This window comes from Pithys albifrons, chromosome Z, assembly GCF_047495875.1.
Source record: "Pithys albifrons albifrons isolate INPA30051 chromosome Z, PitAlb_v1, whole genome shotgun sequence".
Classification (NCBI taxonomy): domain Eukaryota; kingdom Metazoa; phylum Chordata; class Aves; order Passeriformes; family Thamnophilidae; genus Pithys; species Pithys albifrons.
In genome coordinates this window covers 77629259-77645166 of record NC_092497.1, presented here as the reverse complement: position 1 = coordinate 77645166, position 15908 = coordinate 77629259, and the positions used below count along the sequence as shown (strand labels likewise).

The 15908-nt window shown below is 46.2% G+C and overlaps 1 protein-coding gene across 2 annotated transcripts in view; it reads right to left on the bottom strand.

The window, feature by feature from the left end:
• MFSD14B (major facilitator superfamily domain containing 14B) overlaps nucleotides 1-5804 on the bottom strand; it is a 34463-nt gene extending 28659 nt beyond the window's left edge. Inside the window, exon 1 of one of the 2 annotated variants that reach the window (XM_071580685.1) lies at nucleotides 5578-5804. In XM_071580685.1, coding sequence (XP_071436786.1) covers nucleotides 5578-5727 — 150 coding nt within the window. In that variant the 5' untranslated portion in view covers nucleotides 5728-5804. The remainder of the gene's footprint in view (nucleotides 1-5577) is intronic. The other variant, XM_071580686.1, reaches the window with a different exon arrangement.
• Nucleotides 5805-15908: the final 10104 nt, after the last annotated feature.

The following is a 15908-nucleotide window of genomic DNA, read 5'->3' as shown; positions in this document are numbered from 1 at the left end:
AGAAAATACATAAACACAAAACAAAGGAAAGTTACCAGATGAGTCCCAGTGCTCCATCCTAGCAGCTAAGTAATTCAGTACATTCATAACTCAGTTGTAAAAGAGGGTAAAAGCAAAGTGACAAAGTTCAGTGATGACAAAATGCAACTCACACAGGAAAAGTTACAGGGCAATAGTGAAGAACAACAAACATTGATTGCAGATTGAAATTAACACAGCTGAATTTAACTAATGCAAGCATGAAAAAATAGGATGACCACTATGTAGGAATGTGGTCCTGGAGAAAACAGTTCAATGAAAGACACAAGTTCAGCACTATAATACTGCATGAACATGAGATGTGTCTGCCTCGCTCTCTACTTCTGGTGTTCTAACAATTTTGATTAGATTTACATTTTTATTAGACCTACAAAAAGATCCTCCTCTTATCCCACAGCTGCTTGTTTTGTTCAGAGGCTTTCAGCAATACAGACTGTTGAACGTCTATTTTACAGAAGCACAAAGGGCCCACAGAAAGAAAAAGAATGCTGCCAAAAGCATGGAGGAATGCCGAAGCAGCTTCCTCCAAGCTGTAGTCAAAATAGCTGCAGATACAACTGGGATTCATTGAACTGGAAGTGACATGAAGGGTGTGACAAAACAACTGACACTGCTTTCTTACACTAAAATCCTAGAAAATAAGTGGCACTTCACATAATTTACACTTGGTGTCTAAAATGTCTTGCCATATTTTATTTCCTGCTGAGAACACATTCCTGTTTCAGTTTAGACTGGACAAGCTTATGAAGCAGAAATCTACGGCCTGTAAAACATGAACACCATTTTTGGTTCACTCTTCATGGCTGAGGTAACTGAGGTGGGAAGACCAACCAAGAAAACAGTTGCCATACATCCTGAATGCTCAGCTTTAGACAATACTAATTGCCTAATTAAACTACTTCTTATAGAAATAACATATAACCAACATATTAAGCTACACCAAATAACGAGCTAATTCATCTACTGCTGAAGTTTTCTTCCTAAAATATAGAAACACATATGGCACTCAGAATTCCTCCAAAAAGCAGCACACACTGCTTAGTTTATTTACAAGCTTCTCCATGGGGCAGATAATTACTCAAGCTCGTTGTCCAGTGGCTGGGGTTGGATCTTCAGTACTAAATTCCTAAGTCATATAATTAAGTTTCTGTTGCTCTAGCCTACTACACTTCTCTCAGAAGACAAAACCCTCCACATTCAAAGAATTTGGGGGATTAGTTACAATAAGACTCATAACAGTAAAAGTGCCCTCTCAGTATAAATATGAGTCAGTGATTTTTTCAAAGACAGCAGCTAATCACTACTACAACAGTAGAGACTCAGCTTGAATTTAACATGATGAGGAGATTAAGAACAACACTGGTGATCTTGAGAAGGCAATGCTGTTCATCTCCAATTATTCAGACTGAACATGAAAAATAACTGGTGTTGGAGACCACAGTGCTCCACAAAGGGCTAAATACCCAAAGTGACAACAGAACAAAGTGCTTACTACTAACAATTCAATTTAAATCCTACAAGAAAGAAATTTAAGAAACCAGCTTACTGAACTCAGAGCTGTTTCAGTGAAGTCTCGTTACATTAAATTGCTGCCTCAGTTTCACTGTTCTGTATTTGTGCTGGTTTGAAGGTGAACCAGCAGGGGAAATGAACTCACCACGAGAGAGATTATAAGTCAGACCTAAAATTTAATAATAATATTACAATAACAACACTGACACAAAAGGGGAATTGCTTTCAACTCACAAAACCCCAGCAGTATAACCCGGTGTCCTGGGGCACAAACCTAAGGGGGTTTGTTTGCCCTTGTGCTGAGACCCCTGTGGCTCCCCCAAGTCCAGAGCAAAAGGAAATGAAAAACCTGTTGGTGCAGGCGAGGGCTGTGGTCTGGGTGAGAGCGGTGATCTCCTGCTGTCGAGGTCCTGCTGCTGCTCTGGATCCCACGAGAAGTTCCCAAGGTCTTCTTACCCACCACTTATGTACCCTCAGGGAGCACTCAGTCCCTCCCCCAGGGCAGGGACTCACACAATGGGTGATTAACTCTGGGAGCCAGGGGGTGTTGAGCTGTTGATGGCCCATTGCAGCTCCGCCCCCCTCAGGCTGGGTGTGAAGGTGATAATGGCTCCCTGGGCAGCTGCTGCTAATGGCCCATTGACCTTGGGGAATGAATAGAGGGGGTAGAATACACAGCTCTGATCACCCCCACACAGGGTTAGCTGGTCCCTCCTGCTGAACTAGGACAGTATTTTTATGAAGGAAAAAGGAAAGAGGAAAAATGCTAGCAAGAAGGGTGAAAACTTAATTCTTTAGGTATATACAATTGTTCTTCACTGTATAAAACAGGCAAAATAATAAAGGTTGGCATACTTCCAAGATGCACAGTTCAGAATACTTTCATTATATTTTTAAAAACATATAAAGTCTTGGCCTTCATCTTATAGTGTCCAAAAGCATTAAACTAATGTGTGATTAATTCTTAAGTAGGTACACAGGTGTGACTTTTCTGATATCCCACTTGGGGACTTCTCCCATAAAAGCACTTGATTTAGACAGTATGGCACTGTATTTTGTTGGAGTTTCCTCAGTATGGCATTATTTTACTGACAATAGAGTGCATAGAAATTAAGTACATGGGATGAATATTCTGAATGTCACGTTGAATTTTATACTATCAACGTTCATAATTCTGGTGTACCAAGATTGCATAAACAGTAATAAAATGTCCCAAGGTAGCATTTATTTCAATTTCTGAACCTCATTGAAATGACGGTAATACAGCCAATGAAAACTGATTTAATTCCACTGGAATTTACTTAAACATATTATCATTCTTACTGATTTTGATCCAGTAACTCAATTCATAAAAAGTCATTTGTTCAGCATTTATATTTTAGTTCTTTGATTCAGTGAAGCCAATGCATTCAATAGGGTGAAGATAGTTACAGATAAATCAAAAAACAGAAACTTGTTATGCCAGGCTGGAGGGGTAAAAGGAGAAAGCCTTGTACAACCTCACAGACTTGGTCATACTCTTTCCACTTTTTTGTACTGAACTAACGTGACAAAGGAGAAAAAATAAAAAACTAAGATGTTCTTCACAGACCAAAGAAGCAACTCACAGAAATTTCACTTCTGTATTTACTTCTTTCTTTAGCAGCAGCCTACACAGCAGGCTTTCCCTTTCAAACGTCAGGGATGCACTCCCACTGATGTCAAGCAGATACATCAAACTACATCTAAAGCGTTGATCCAGCCCCTCATATCTGAGCGTGAATAAGTTTTTTCAATGAGGTCTAAGCAGAGGGAGTTTTAGCAACGTGACAGCCACATGAAAATCACATGGAGCTGCACTAACTGCAATAATAAAGTAGGAAACAGACTGTTCAGTCAGGAACTGAGACATAGACCCTAAGATGATGTCAGTATAATTGCACTACTGCTATAACTATGTACAAAAGTTAAGGCTGGAGCCTCATGCCTTTCTCTCTTGCAGGAGAGGCTTTACAGAAACGCAAAGTCCTCTAAGTAAGGTGGGGGAGAGGAAAAAAAACATTCAAGAAGCAAAACCTGAGATCATTTTATAAAATCAAGAACATATGCCATTTAGAAGCTAATTTTTCAAACTGATAGAAGAATATATTTTAAGTACTCAAAGGCATTCTTTTAACACTTAATCCAACTTTAACAAACATTCTGTCCATTAATAACAAAACAGGTTAGCACTTTTGTTATGTACAGATTTAATTTCCATTTGAGCTTTACTCTTCAAAGATAGAGAAAGAAATCAAAGTCCTAATTTTTAACATTCTCCTACCTGTACCTTCCATATCCTACTCTGTTCATACTTAAATAAATTCAACTGGTTTTCTTTTATATATTGAGATCACCTTCTATTTCTTTCACCACATCGTCTGAAGTGATAAAACTGAAAGTTTGTATTTCTTAACTAAAATGTTAATTCTTCTAGACTCTCCTGGGTTACAGCACCTTATATATACTAGAGTCCTTAATGCGACCTGCTGTACACAAACCTGAACAGCCAACATACCACACAGCAGACATCAGCTGCACTTCTTGAAGGAGCCAAATATGCTTTTTGAAAGCCATAACCATTTCTAAAAAAGAACTCAAAGACTTGAACACAGAAATAAATGTTGGGTTACAAGAAGTGTTAAGCAGTTATTTTGGAATTAACTTAAATAAAATCTCCTGACAAATTAATTCCATGGATTAACATTTTTTTACATTTTCTCTGGTTTATTCATGTATTAAAAGTACCTTAACATCTTCATCAAAGTATAGTACAAGTAACATATATGTGTCAAACACATGGTTTTAAGATTATTTTTTACATTCTTCAACTCTAGCCATGATCACATTAATGCTACACTATTAATGCTCAGCTAAACATACTTCTTCACATGCACATAAAGCAGTACACTTTCCTCTCTCTGATCTGTGGAATGGCTGTCAACACACAAAGCAGACACGAACTCCCTGACACAAACTTAATATTGTTTTATAACTTATGGCATATGCAATGCTTTAAGCATACCTAATTTTATGTTTAAATGAATATTTAGTTATTCAGGAACACCTGAATATGAATAGAACTTAAAAAAAGTTATTGTTAGATAGCAAGTCAGGCTGCGAAAAAACATTATGTGATTTGAACTTCCCAAAAAAGATTCAGCATGGGGCAGCATTGCTCTGCTTTCTACCTATAGCCCTTAAAAACAGTCAATGACAGGGCGGCTGTTCTGTTACTTTGTGTCTTTCTCTGGCTTCATCTACCCCATTTTAAGTTCTGGGTTCACTGCCACTACCAAAACAGAGTGAGTTATATCGCCTCAGCCAGTACCATCCTGCCTGGCACCAGACACCTTACTGCAGAAAGCTCACGAGGTGTTATCTCTGATCTGGTTTTAAGGCACCATGTGAACATACACGTATCCTGGGACAGGTTTAAGCCTCTACAAAGACGTTTCTGCTGGAAATAATTATGCATCACTGCCACGCTTACAAATGCAACTTTCCTCAGAGATACTTTCACTGAGTGCAAAGATCACTCCTTTGCGGCTTCTTTCATTTGCACAAAGGCATTTTAGTGCTCAGTATGAAGAGACGAAACAAGTGCCGTAAGTTATGAAAACTGCATATGGTAACTCCGTGGTTTCAGTTCACAAAGGGGCACCTCCTATGAACTGCAAAGGAAAACTTAAGTTTTACCATCCAACCACCCCGGATTCACTGACTTTGGCAGAAAAGAGCCGCTCACAGGTGCGGTTACTCCGCGGTTAGTCGTAACGAACGCACCGGGGCTGCGGGACGGGACGGGACGGGCGAGGCGGCCCCAGAGCTCCGGCGGGGCCAGGGGGCAGCGGGACCCCACGGCCGGGGCGGGCGCCGTTGCCTCCACGGGCCGTCCAACCAGGCCAGGCCAGGCCCGGCCCGGCCCACACCGCCGCTCCCAGGGCAGGCAGGAACCGCACGAAGCCGCCGCCCTCAAGGAGCACCCAGACACTACCCCGCACTCACCGCGCCGCCGCCCACCTTCAGGCCGACCTTCTTCATCAGCATGATGCAGATGCCCCACCTGGCGCCGCCGCCGCCCACCCACGACCACGGCGGCTCCTCCTCCTCTGCCTCCCGGTCCGGTGCTGGTGGCGGCTCCGGCTCGGGGTTCATGTCGCTCCCAGCATCGCCCGCCCCAGAGCGGCCGCGCCGGGCCTGGCGGCGGCACCGCAGCCTCCCGCAGCGGTCACGTGACCGCGCGGCCCCGCCCCGCCCCGCCCCGCCCCTGGGGCGCGTTCCCGCGGGCGGGCGCGGCCGTTCGCTTCCCGCCGGGAGTCGGTATCGGTTCGCTTGGAAAAGACCCCTGCTATCGTGGGGACCAACCAATGACCAAACACCACCACGACACCCACACCACGGCACTAAGTGCTACTTCCAGTTTTTTCTTGAACGCCTGCAGGAATGGTGCCTCCACCAACTCCCCAGGCAGCCCGTTCCAATATCTAATCACCCCTTCTGTGAAGAAATTCTTCCCAATAGTCAATTCAAATCTGAAAATCTTCCTAATATTCAATCTAAATCTGCCTTGGTGCAGGTTAAGGCCATTTCCTCCCATCCTGATCATAGTTGCCTGGGAAAAGAGGCCAATCCCCACCTCACTACAGAAAGTACTTACAGAGAATATTAAGGTCCTTACAGAAAGCATTAAGATCTCCCCTGAGTCTCCTTTTCTTCAGCGCTCTCAGCTGCTCCTCATAAGACTTGTGCTTCAGACCCTTCCCCAGCTCCACTGCCCTTCTCTGGACACACTCCAGCCCCTCAGTGTCCTTCCTGAACTGAGGGGCCAGAACTGAACACAGTATTCGAGGTGCAGCCTTACCAGTGCTGAGTACAGGGAGACAGTCACTTCTCTGGTTCTGTTTCTGATACAGAAGGCAAATCTCTTCCCAGCTAGCATCGTGTGTGGCTCTGTTAAACCTTGCTGGGTTCCTCAGTGCTTGGTCACCAGGCAGGTGTAATGGTGAGCTTGATTTCCTCCAACCGAAGTACCTCAAGGCCAGCTGGTGGTGGTAAGCAGTGCCCCAAGTTTATCATAAGAATCAGAAGTGATTACCTCCCAGTGCACTAGATCCCACTGTTCATGCTGCTGACAAAGATGTTGAACAGTATCAGCTTCAACATCGACCTCCAAGAGACATCACTTGTAACTGGTCTCCAAGTGGACAATGAGCCACTGACCAGAACAATTTGCATGCGTCCATCCATCCTGTTCTTTATGCACTGAGTCATCCATCCATCAAACCAATGTCTCTCCAATTTAGAGCCAAGGATATCATGTGGGACAGTGCCAAAAGCTTTGCAAAGGTCCAGATAGACGGTATAAGTCACTCCGCCTCCATCCACCAATGCTGCAGACCTGTTACAGAAGGTCACCAAATTTGTCAGCCATTATTTTTTCTTAGTAAAGCCATGGTGTCCGTGACCAGTTGCATCTTTGTCTTCTATCTGCCTTAACATAGATTTCAGGAGAATCTGCTCCATGGTCCTGCCATGGAGACTCATGGAGGTAACAGTGACTGCACTGTAGCTCCCTGGGTCTTCTGCTTTCTCCTTTTTGATAACAGTGGTTATATTCCCCTGTCTCCAGTCATCATGGACTTCACCTGACTGCCACAGTTTTTTTTAAAAATAGACAGTGGCTTAACAATTTCATCTGCCATCTCCCTTTGGACCCTTTGATTAATCTCATCTGGTTCCTTGGATGCTCTTGATCCTGATCCCCTTCTACAGTGGGCTTAGAGTCCTCTTTCTCCAAGTACTCGTAATCGTCTTTTCTGACTTGGGGGGCTTGGCTAGAGTGCTTGCCATTGGAGACTGAAGCATAGAAATTGAGTCACTGACAACAACCTTTTCTTTGTCCAGGGTTAGACAAGTACTCCTTCTGGAAGAAGGATTATCCAGTAACAAGTTTAAAACAAACAGAAGCAAGTGTTTTTCCAGTCCAGTTGTTTGTAATCATGAATCTCATTTCCACATGATATTTTGGTTAAAAAGCACACGTGGTTTAAAAGACAAATGCATGAATTTGTGGAATAAAACCCTGTTAAGTGCTATTAACCATACAAAGTCTCCTAGGCTGCTGGCTGCACAAAGGTGGGTGAGTTATTTGGAAAGTCTCTCTGCTGTTGCTCATATTTTCCACTGTTTGCATAATCATACACTTATGTTTCAGAACCAGGATAGGCGCAAGTTTGATGTACCTCTATGTGCTGGTTAGAAGGTGAACCAGCAGGGGAAATGAACTCACCACGAGAGAGATTATAAGTCAGACCTAAAATTTAATAATAATATTACAATAACAACACTGATACACAAGGGAAATTGCTTTCAACTCACAATACCCCAGCAGTATAACCCAGTGTCCTGGGGCACAAACCCAAGGGGGTTTGTTTGCCCTTGTGCTGAGACCCCTGTGGCTCCCCCAAGTCCAGAGCAAAAGGAAAAGAAAAACCTGTTGGTGCAGGCGAGGGCTGTGGTCTGGGCGAGAGCGGTGATCTCCTGCTGTCGAGGTCCTGCTGCTGCTCTGGATCCGACGAGAAGGTCCTGAGGTCTTCTTACCCACCACTTATGTACCCTCAGGGAGCACTCAGTCCCTCCCCCTGGGCGGGGACTCACACAATGGGTGATTAACTCTGGGAGCCAGGGGTTGTTGAGCTGTTGATGGCCCATTAGCAGCTCCGCCCCCCTCAGGCTGGGTGTGAAGTGATAATGGCTCCCTGGGCAGCTGCTGCTAATGGCCCATTGTCCTTGGGGAATGAATAGAGGGGGTGGAATACACAGGTTTGATCACCACCACACAGGGTTAGCTGGTCCCTCCAGCTGAACTAGGACATTATCCACCCCTTATTCCACTCCATCTAGTCATTCCCAAATTAACCCCCTTTTTACCTATACATATATATACACATGTATACAATGAAACATTACAAACTCTTCTCGCTCAAAATTAGGTCCCCTTGTGGTACACAACGTGTTTCTCCATCTTTTTGCATTACCCACCAAGTGCAACCAGGTCCTTGAGCAAAGACAATCCCTCGGATGGGTTTGCCTTTGTTTGAGGTGGAACTAACCCAAACAGTCTTTCCTAACATACCTCTCATATGGACCACAGGGACTTTATCTCCATCTACAGTATTCAAGAGTTCTGATTGGGCAGGGCCAGCTCGATTGATGGAGCCCCGGGTGTTGACCAACCAGGTGGCCTTTGCCAAATGCAGCTCCCAGTGTTTGAAAGTTCCCCCACCCAACGCCTTCAAGGTTGTTTTCAGCAGTCCATTACATCGCTCAACTTTCCCGGCAGCTGGAGCATGGTAGGGGATATGATACACCCACTCAATGCCGTGCTCTCTGGCCCAGGTGTCTATAAGGCTGTTCTTGAAGTGGGTGCCGTTGTCAGACTCTATTCTTTCTGGTGTGCCGTGTCTCCACAGGACTTGTTTCTCAAGGCCCAGGATGGTATTCCGGGCAGTGGCGTGAGATACGGGGTATGTCTCCAGCCATCCAGTGGTTGCCTCTACCATGGTCAGCACGTAGCGCTTGCCTTGGCGTGTTTGGGGAAGTGTGATGTAGTCAACTTGCCAGGCTTCCCCATACCTGTATTTCGACCACCGTCCACCATACCATAGAGGCTTCACCCGCTTGGCCTGCTTGATGGCAGCACATGTGTCACAGTCATGGATAACCTGTGAGACACTGTCCATGGTTAGATCCACCCCTCGGTCACGAGCCCATCTGTATGTTGCATCTCTGCCTTGATGACCAGAAGCATCATGGGCCCATCGGGCTAGAAACAATTCACCTTTATGCTGCCAATCCAGATCTACCTGAGAGACTTCAATCCTGGCAGCTCGATCCACCTGCTCGTTGTTACGATGCTCCTCATTAGCCCGGCTCTTGGGTACATGAGCATCTACGTGACGGACCTTCACACTCAGCTTCTCTACCCGGGCAGCGATGTCCTGCCACATCTCAGCCGCCCAGATGGGTTTCCCTTTGCGCTGCCAGCCGGCCTTTCTCCAGCGCTCCAGCCATCCCCACAGAGCATTGGCCACCATCCACGAGTCAGTGTAAAGGTAGAGTCTTGGCCACTTCTCTCGTTCAGCGATATCCAAAGCCAGCTGAACAGCTTTCAGCTCTGCGACCTGACTTGATCCACCTTGTCCTTCAGTCGCTTCTGCAACTCGACGTGTAGGACTCCATACAGCTGCTTTCCATTTCCGGCTTGTCCCTACAATGCGGCAGGAGCCATCTGTGAAGAGAGCATATCGCTTCTCCTCTTCTGGTAGCTGGTTATATGGTGGGGCCTCCTCAGCTCGTGTCACCTGCTCCTCTTCTCCTTCAGAGGACAATCCGAAACTCTCACCTTCCGGCCAGTTGGTGATGATTTCCAAAATCCCAGGGCGATTAGGATTCCCTATCCGGGTTCGCTGCGTGATCAGAGCGATCCACTTACTCCATGTGGCATCAGTGGCGTGATGGGTAGAAGGAGCTTTTCCTTTGAACATCCAGCCCAACACTGGTAGTCGGGGTGCCAGGATGAGCTGTGCCTCAGTGCCAATCACTTCTGAGGCAGCTCGAACTCCTTCATACGCTGCCAGGATCTCTTTCTCAGTTGGGGTGTAGCTGGCCTCAGATCCTTTGTATCCCCGACTCCAGAATCCCAGCGGTCGTCCTCGAGTCTCCCCAGGTACTTTCTGCCAGAGGCTCCAGGATGGGCCATTCTCCCCGGCTGCAGTGTAGAGCACATTCTTCACATCCTGTCCTGTCCTGACTGGCCCAAGGGCTACTGCATGGGTAATCTCCTGTTTAATCTGCTCAAAGGCTTGTTGTTGTTCAGGGCCCCACTGGAAATCATTTTTCTTCCGTGTCACAAGGTAGAGAGGGCTTACAATCTGACTGTACTCAGGGATATGCATCCTCCAAAAGCCCACGGCGCCTAGGAAAGCCTGAGTTTCCTTCTTGCTGGTCGGTGGGGACATAGCTGCTATTTTGTTGATCACCTCTGTTGGAATCTGACGACGCCCGTCTTGCCACTTCACTCCTAGGAACTGAATTTCCTGAGCAGGTCCCTTGACCTTACTTCGTTTAATGGCAAAACCAGCTCTTAGGAGAATCTGGATTATCTTCTTTCCTTTCTCATAAACCTCCCCTGCTGTGTTCCCCCATACAATGATGTCATCGATGTACTGTAGATGTTCTGGGGCCTCACCCTTTTCCAATGCAGTCTGGATCAGTCCATGGCAAATGGTGGGACTGTGTTTCCACCCCTGGGGCAGTCGATTCCAGGTGTACTGCACCCCCTTCCAGGTGAAAGCAAACTGCGGCCTGCACTCTGCTGCCAACGGAATGGAGAAAAAGGCATTGGCAATGTCGATGGTGGCATACCACTTGGCTGCCTTGGACTCCAGCTCATACTGAAGCTCCAGCATGTCCGGCACAGCGGCACTCAGGGGGGGTGTGACCTCATTGAGACCACGGTAATCCACCGTCAGCCTCCACTCTCCACTGGACTTTCGTACTGGCCATATGGGGCTATTAAAGGGTGAGTGAGTCTTGCTGACCACCCCTTGGCTCTCCAGCTCACGAATCATCTTGTGTATGGGGGTCACAGAGTCTCGGTCAGTGCGGTATTGCCGACGGTGCACTGTGGCTGTGGCCAGCGGTACCAATTGTTCTTCAACTTTCAGCAGTCCTACAGCAGAAGGGTCCTCTGAGAGGCCAGGCAAGGTGCTCAGCTGTCTGATTTCCTCTGTCTCCACAGCAGCTATGCCAAAGGCCCAACGCAGTCCCTTTGGGTCTTTGAAATATCCATTCCTCAGGTAGTCTATGCCAAGGATACATGGGGCTTCTGGACCAGTCACAATGGGGTGTCTATGCCATTCCTTGCCAGTCAAGCTGACTTCAGCTTCCAGTACAGTCAGCTGTTGGGATCCCCCTGTTACCCCAGAAATAGAGATGGATTCTGCCCCGACGTATCCTGATGGCATCAACGTGCATTGTGCGCCAGTGTCCACTAAAGCTTTGTATTTCTGTGGGTCTGATGAGCCAGGCCACCGAATCCACACAGTCCAATAAACCCGATTGTCCCTCTCCTCTACCTGGCTAGAGGCAGGGCCCCCCTAGTTCTGGTCATGGTATTCACTGCGCTCTCCCTGTGAATATGACCGGGAGGTTCCTTCAAGAGGATCGGGCATAACATCATCATTCCTATACTGTCTGGAGCCTTGCCCACGAGAGACCGGAGCAGCCTTCAACCTTAAAGAATTCCCTGTGTTAGTTGTGCCTCTTTGCAATTCACGTACCCGAGCTGCTAAGGAAGAGGTGGGTTTCCCATCCCACTTCCTCATATCTTCTCCATGCTCATGGAGGTAAAACCACAGATTGCCGCGTGGAGTGTACCCTTTCTCCTTAGCTGGAAGACGCCTGCTTCTGATGGCGGAGACTCTTGTTTGTTCTGGAGAGATATGGAAGAGTCCTTCCTTAATCTTCTCTTCCAGTTCAGCCAGTTTTGTTTCCACAGCTGAGACATGGGCTCGTAATGGAGCAGTGACAGTGTCTTCATAAATCCTGAGTTTGCTGACCAGTGCACCCGCCTTGTCTTCTCCCTCTCTCCACTGCAATGTTGCAAGGTAGCGAGAATACATTTCTGGCCCAAGTCGTGCAAATTTTAACCACATCTGGGATGTGCACTGGACACCATCTGGACTTTTAGGGAATCTCTCATCCTCTGAAAAGATTATCTCCAGTACGGCTAATTCCCTTAAGCACCGGATACCTTGTTCCATCGTGTTCCACTGTCCTTGCTGTACGTGGAGGTCCTCCTTACAAAGATATCTCTCCCTCACGCTTGACAACAGTCGCCGCCAGAGGCTGAGAGTTTCCTGTCTCTTTCCAATGCCCTGATCAATGACAACATCTCGAGACAGGGATCCCAGCTGCCTTGCCTCACTCCCATCTAGAATTGTATCATTGGCTGCAGCATCCCAGATTCGAAGTAGCCAGGTCAAGATGGACTCGTTTGCCTGTCGTGTGAACTCTCTCCGGAGCTCACGCAGCTCTCCCAGGGATAGGGACCGGGTGATTATTTCTGGCTCCATTTCTTCTGCTTGAGATGAAGGTCCTGACTCTTCCTCGTCATGCACTATACGAACTGATTTGGTCTTTGATTTTCTTTTCTGGACAGGGGCAACTGCTATCGGTTTCTGTTGTCCTTCTGGCTCCTCCATGGTTTGTGTGGACATGGTGCTGGTTGATGTATCTCTCTTCCTCTCTGGCTCAGTCATGGTCTGGGTGGACATGGCGCTAGTTGATGTATCTCTCTTCCTCTCTGGCTCAGTCATGGTCTGGGTGGACATGGCGCTAGTTGATGTATCTCTCTTCCTCTCTGGCTCAGTCATGGTCTGGGTGGACATGGCGCTAGTTGATGTATCTCTCTTCCTCTCTGGCTCAGTCATGGTCTGGGTGGACATGGCGCCTGTGGATTTGCTCCTTTTCTCCTCCTCCTGATGATGCTGTACCACACCAAGCAGTGTGCGGTAGGCAGTGGCCAGGGCCCAGCAGGTTGCTGTGAGCTGCACATCTCTGGGACTACCAGAGCATCTTCCTTTCACATAGCTTAGCATTTTGGCAGGGTCCTGCAGTTGTTCCGGGGTGAATTTCCAGATCATTTGAGGAGAGAAGGTCTCCAAATACTGGCCCATATCTTCCCACTTCCCGTGCCACTCAACATCATCCACTCCCAGGGCAGGCCTCCAGCAAGTCTCCTTAGAGAGCCCAGTTCTGACCCTAAACATGGTGTATACAGTACAGAGGAGACAAAGCAACACTAACAGCAGGATTATGCTGTCCCTAACATCAAAAGGGAGCTCAATATTTTCAATGATTGTTGTAGCAGAGGTGAAAAGGTGGAAGTAACCATCTCCGCCTGTTTTCCCCACAGTCTGGGTGCTATTTTTAATGAGACCCCAGAGGTAACAACCCAAACCAGGACAGGCAGACCAGACTGAATATACATTCACAATGAAATTCATTGCTTCTGATGTTATGACAACATAAACATAGTATATTAATAAAGCAATTTTGATCCTTCTCCCTGGTATTAAAGAGAGCATCAAAACAGGCACATGGTTCCCCATGTGTCGAAATATGAACAGGCCCAGATACACCATCCACATGAATACATCAAGCAACATGGTAGTCAGGGAGTTTCTGTACCCAAATACACAAAATGAAATTGTAGTTCTGACTTCTCTCTCGTGCCCCACGTTGGGCGCCAAAAGATGTGCTGGTTAGAAGGTGAACCAGCAGGGGAAATGAACTCACCACGAGAGAGATTATAAGTCAGACCTAAAATTTAATAATAATATTACAATAACAACACTGATACACAAGGGAAATTGCTTTCAACTCACAATACCCCAGCAGTATAACCCAGTGTCCTGGGGCACAAACCCAAGGGGGTTTGTTTGCCCTTGTGCTGAGACCCCTGTGGCTCCCCCAAGTCCAGAGCAAAAGGAAAAGAAAAACCTGTTGGTGCAGGCGAGGGCTGTGGTCTGGGCGAGAGCGGTGATCTCCTGCTGTCGAGGTCCTGCTGCTGCTCTGGATCCGACGAGAAGGTCCTGAGGTCTTCTTACCCACCACTTATGTACCCTCAGGGAGCACTCAGTCCCTCCCCCTGGGCGGGGACTCACACAATGGGTGATTAACTCTGGGAGCCAGGGGTTGTTGAGCTGTTGATGGCCCATTAGCAGCTCCGCCCCCCTCAGGCTGGGTGTGAAGTGATAATGGCTCCCTGGGCAGCTGCTGCTAATGGCCCATTGTCCTTGGGGAATGAATAGAGGGGGTGGAATACACAGGTTTGATCACCACCACACAGGGTTAGCTGGTCCCTCCAGCTGAACTAGGACACTCTACATATCTGCTCTTCTGTTTTAAATCTCAAGCTTTTACAGTCATACAGACTCAGAGCCTTTGAAAGAGAAAACACAATTGCACTGCCTGACCAACTTGCCAAGCACATAATGGCTAGTCTGACAGAATTATAACTGCCCCATTTATTTCACTGGATGTATATCCTCTAGAAAATTGATGATAATTTGTATCTTGGTGCTGATGACCATTACTACTGACCAAAGAAATATCAAAGATTACTGAATTATTTGAACATAGAAGATTATATTGGTGCTTGGGCAAATACCGTTTGTGAAAGAGATCCCTGCAGCTTGTGAGAGTGCTCTGTGTTGGCTGGGTGCTGAGGAAGATCGCCTTAATCAGTGAGCTTTCAATGAACAACTTGAGGGCGCCTATCAATGGAGCAAGTGTGTGCAAGAGGTGAACCAGCTTAATCTGAAGGGCAGACACTTGCCATCATTTCTGCATTCAGTCTGAGCTATGTGTTACAATAGTATGAGCTATAGGTATTAGGTAGCAGAACCACCCTCCACTCTCTCCTCTCTCCATGTATCATAGCTCCCAGTATTTAGAACCAATAAGCCATCTTTACTCTTCAATTTCTTTGTGTTATTAAAGGCAAAGAACAAGACCAATGGACTCTGCTCATAGCCCAATGTACCACAAAGTGTGCACACTGTGAGAAATCCTTATTAGTCTGCTCAAATTCAGTATAGCCTGGTCTCCAACATTCACTGCAGTACAATTACTTTCTTTTGTGCTCTTGGGATGCCTGGTAATTTATTAATTTCTATAAGCACAGACAACTTTGAAAGGAAATCCATGCAAGGTAAGTAATCTAGGGACCATTGACCAACACAACTTCTACATGATACCTTTTTGCCTATAATCTATTACATCTCATAAAACATTTTTTCCACAGTGTTCTACTAAGTTTTTTCCAGAGCTCATTCAGGTAATAGAGTAGATAGTTCGCAGTATGCATCAACCCTTTGTAACTGACGAAGCAATTACAACAGTAGCAAAGATAGAATAGTTTAAGAAGAGATATGATATAGACAAAACTTGGAAATCTCCCAGTTTTATTTGATGATCTTTAGCAACACAATGTACTCAGTCAGAGCAAGGAATAGAACAAATCCTATCAGCTATTAAAAGGGAGTCCCACTAGATGGGGTTATAGTTTCAAAGGGAGAGTATTTTCTTATCTGGTTTGAGGCAAAGTACTTTTTTACTTCTTATTTTTTTGAAATTGAGAACATGTGACTATGAAACTAGGACATATCTTTACCTCTTTGGTTCACCAGTAGATTTTTTTTGATCATTCCTACATTCATCACAAGTTATTGCAGCTTTATGTAAGTAAATTATTGTGTGTTTAGGGC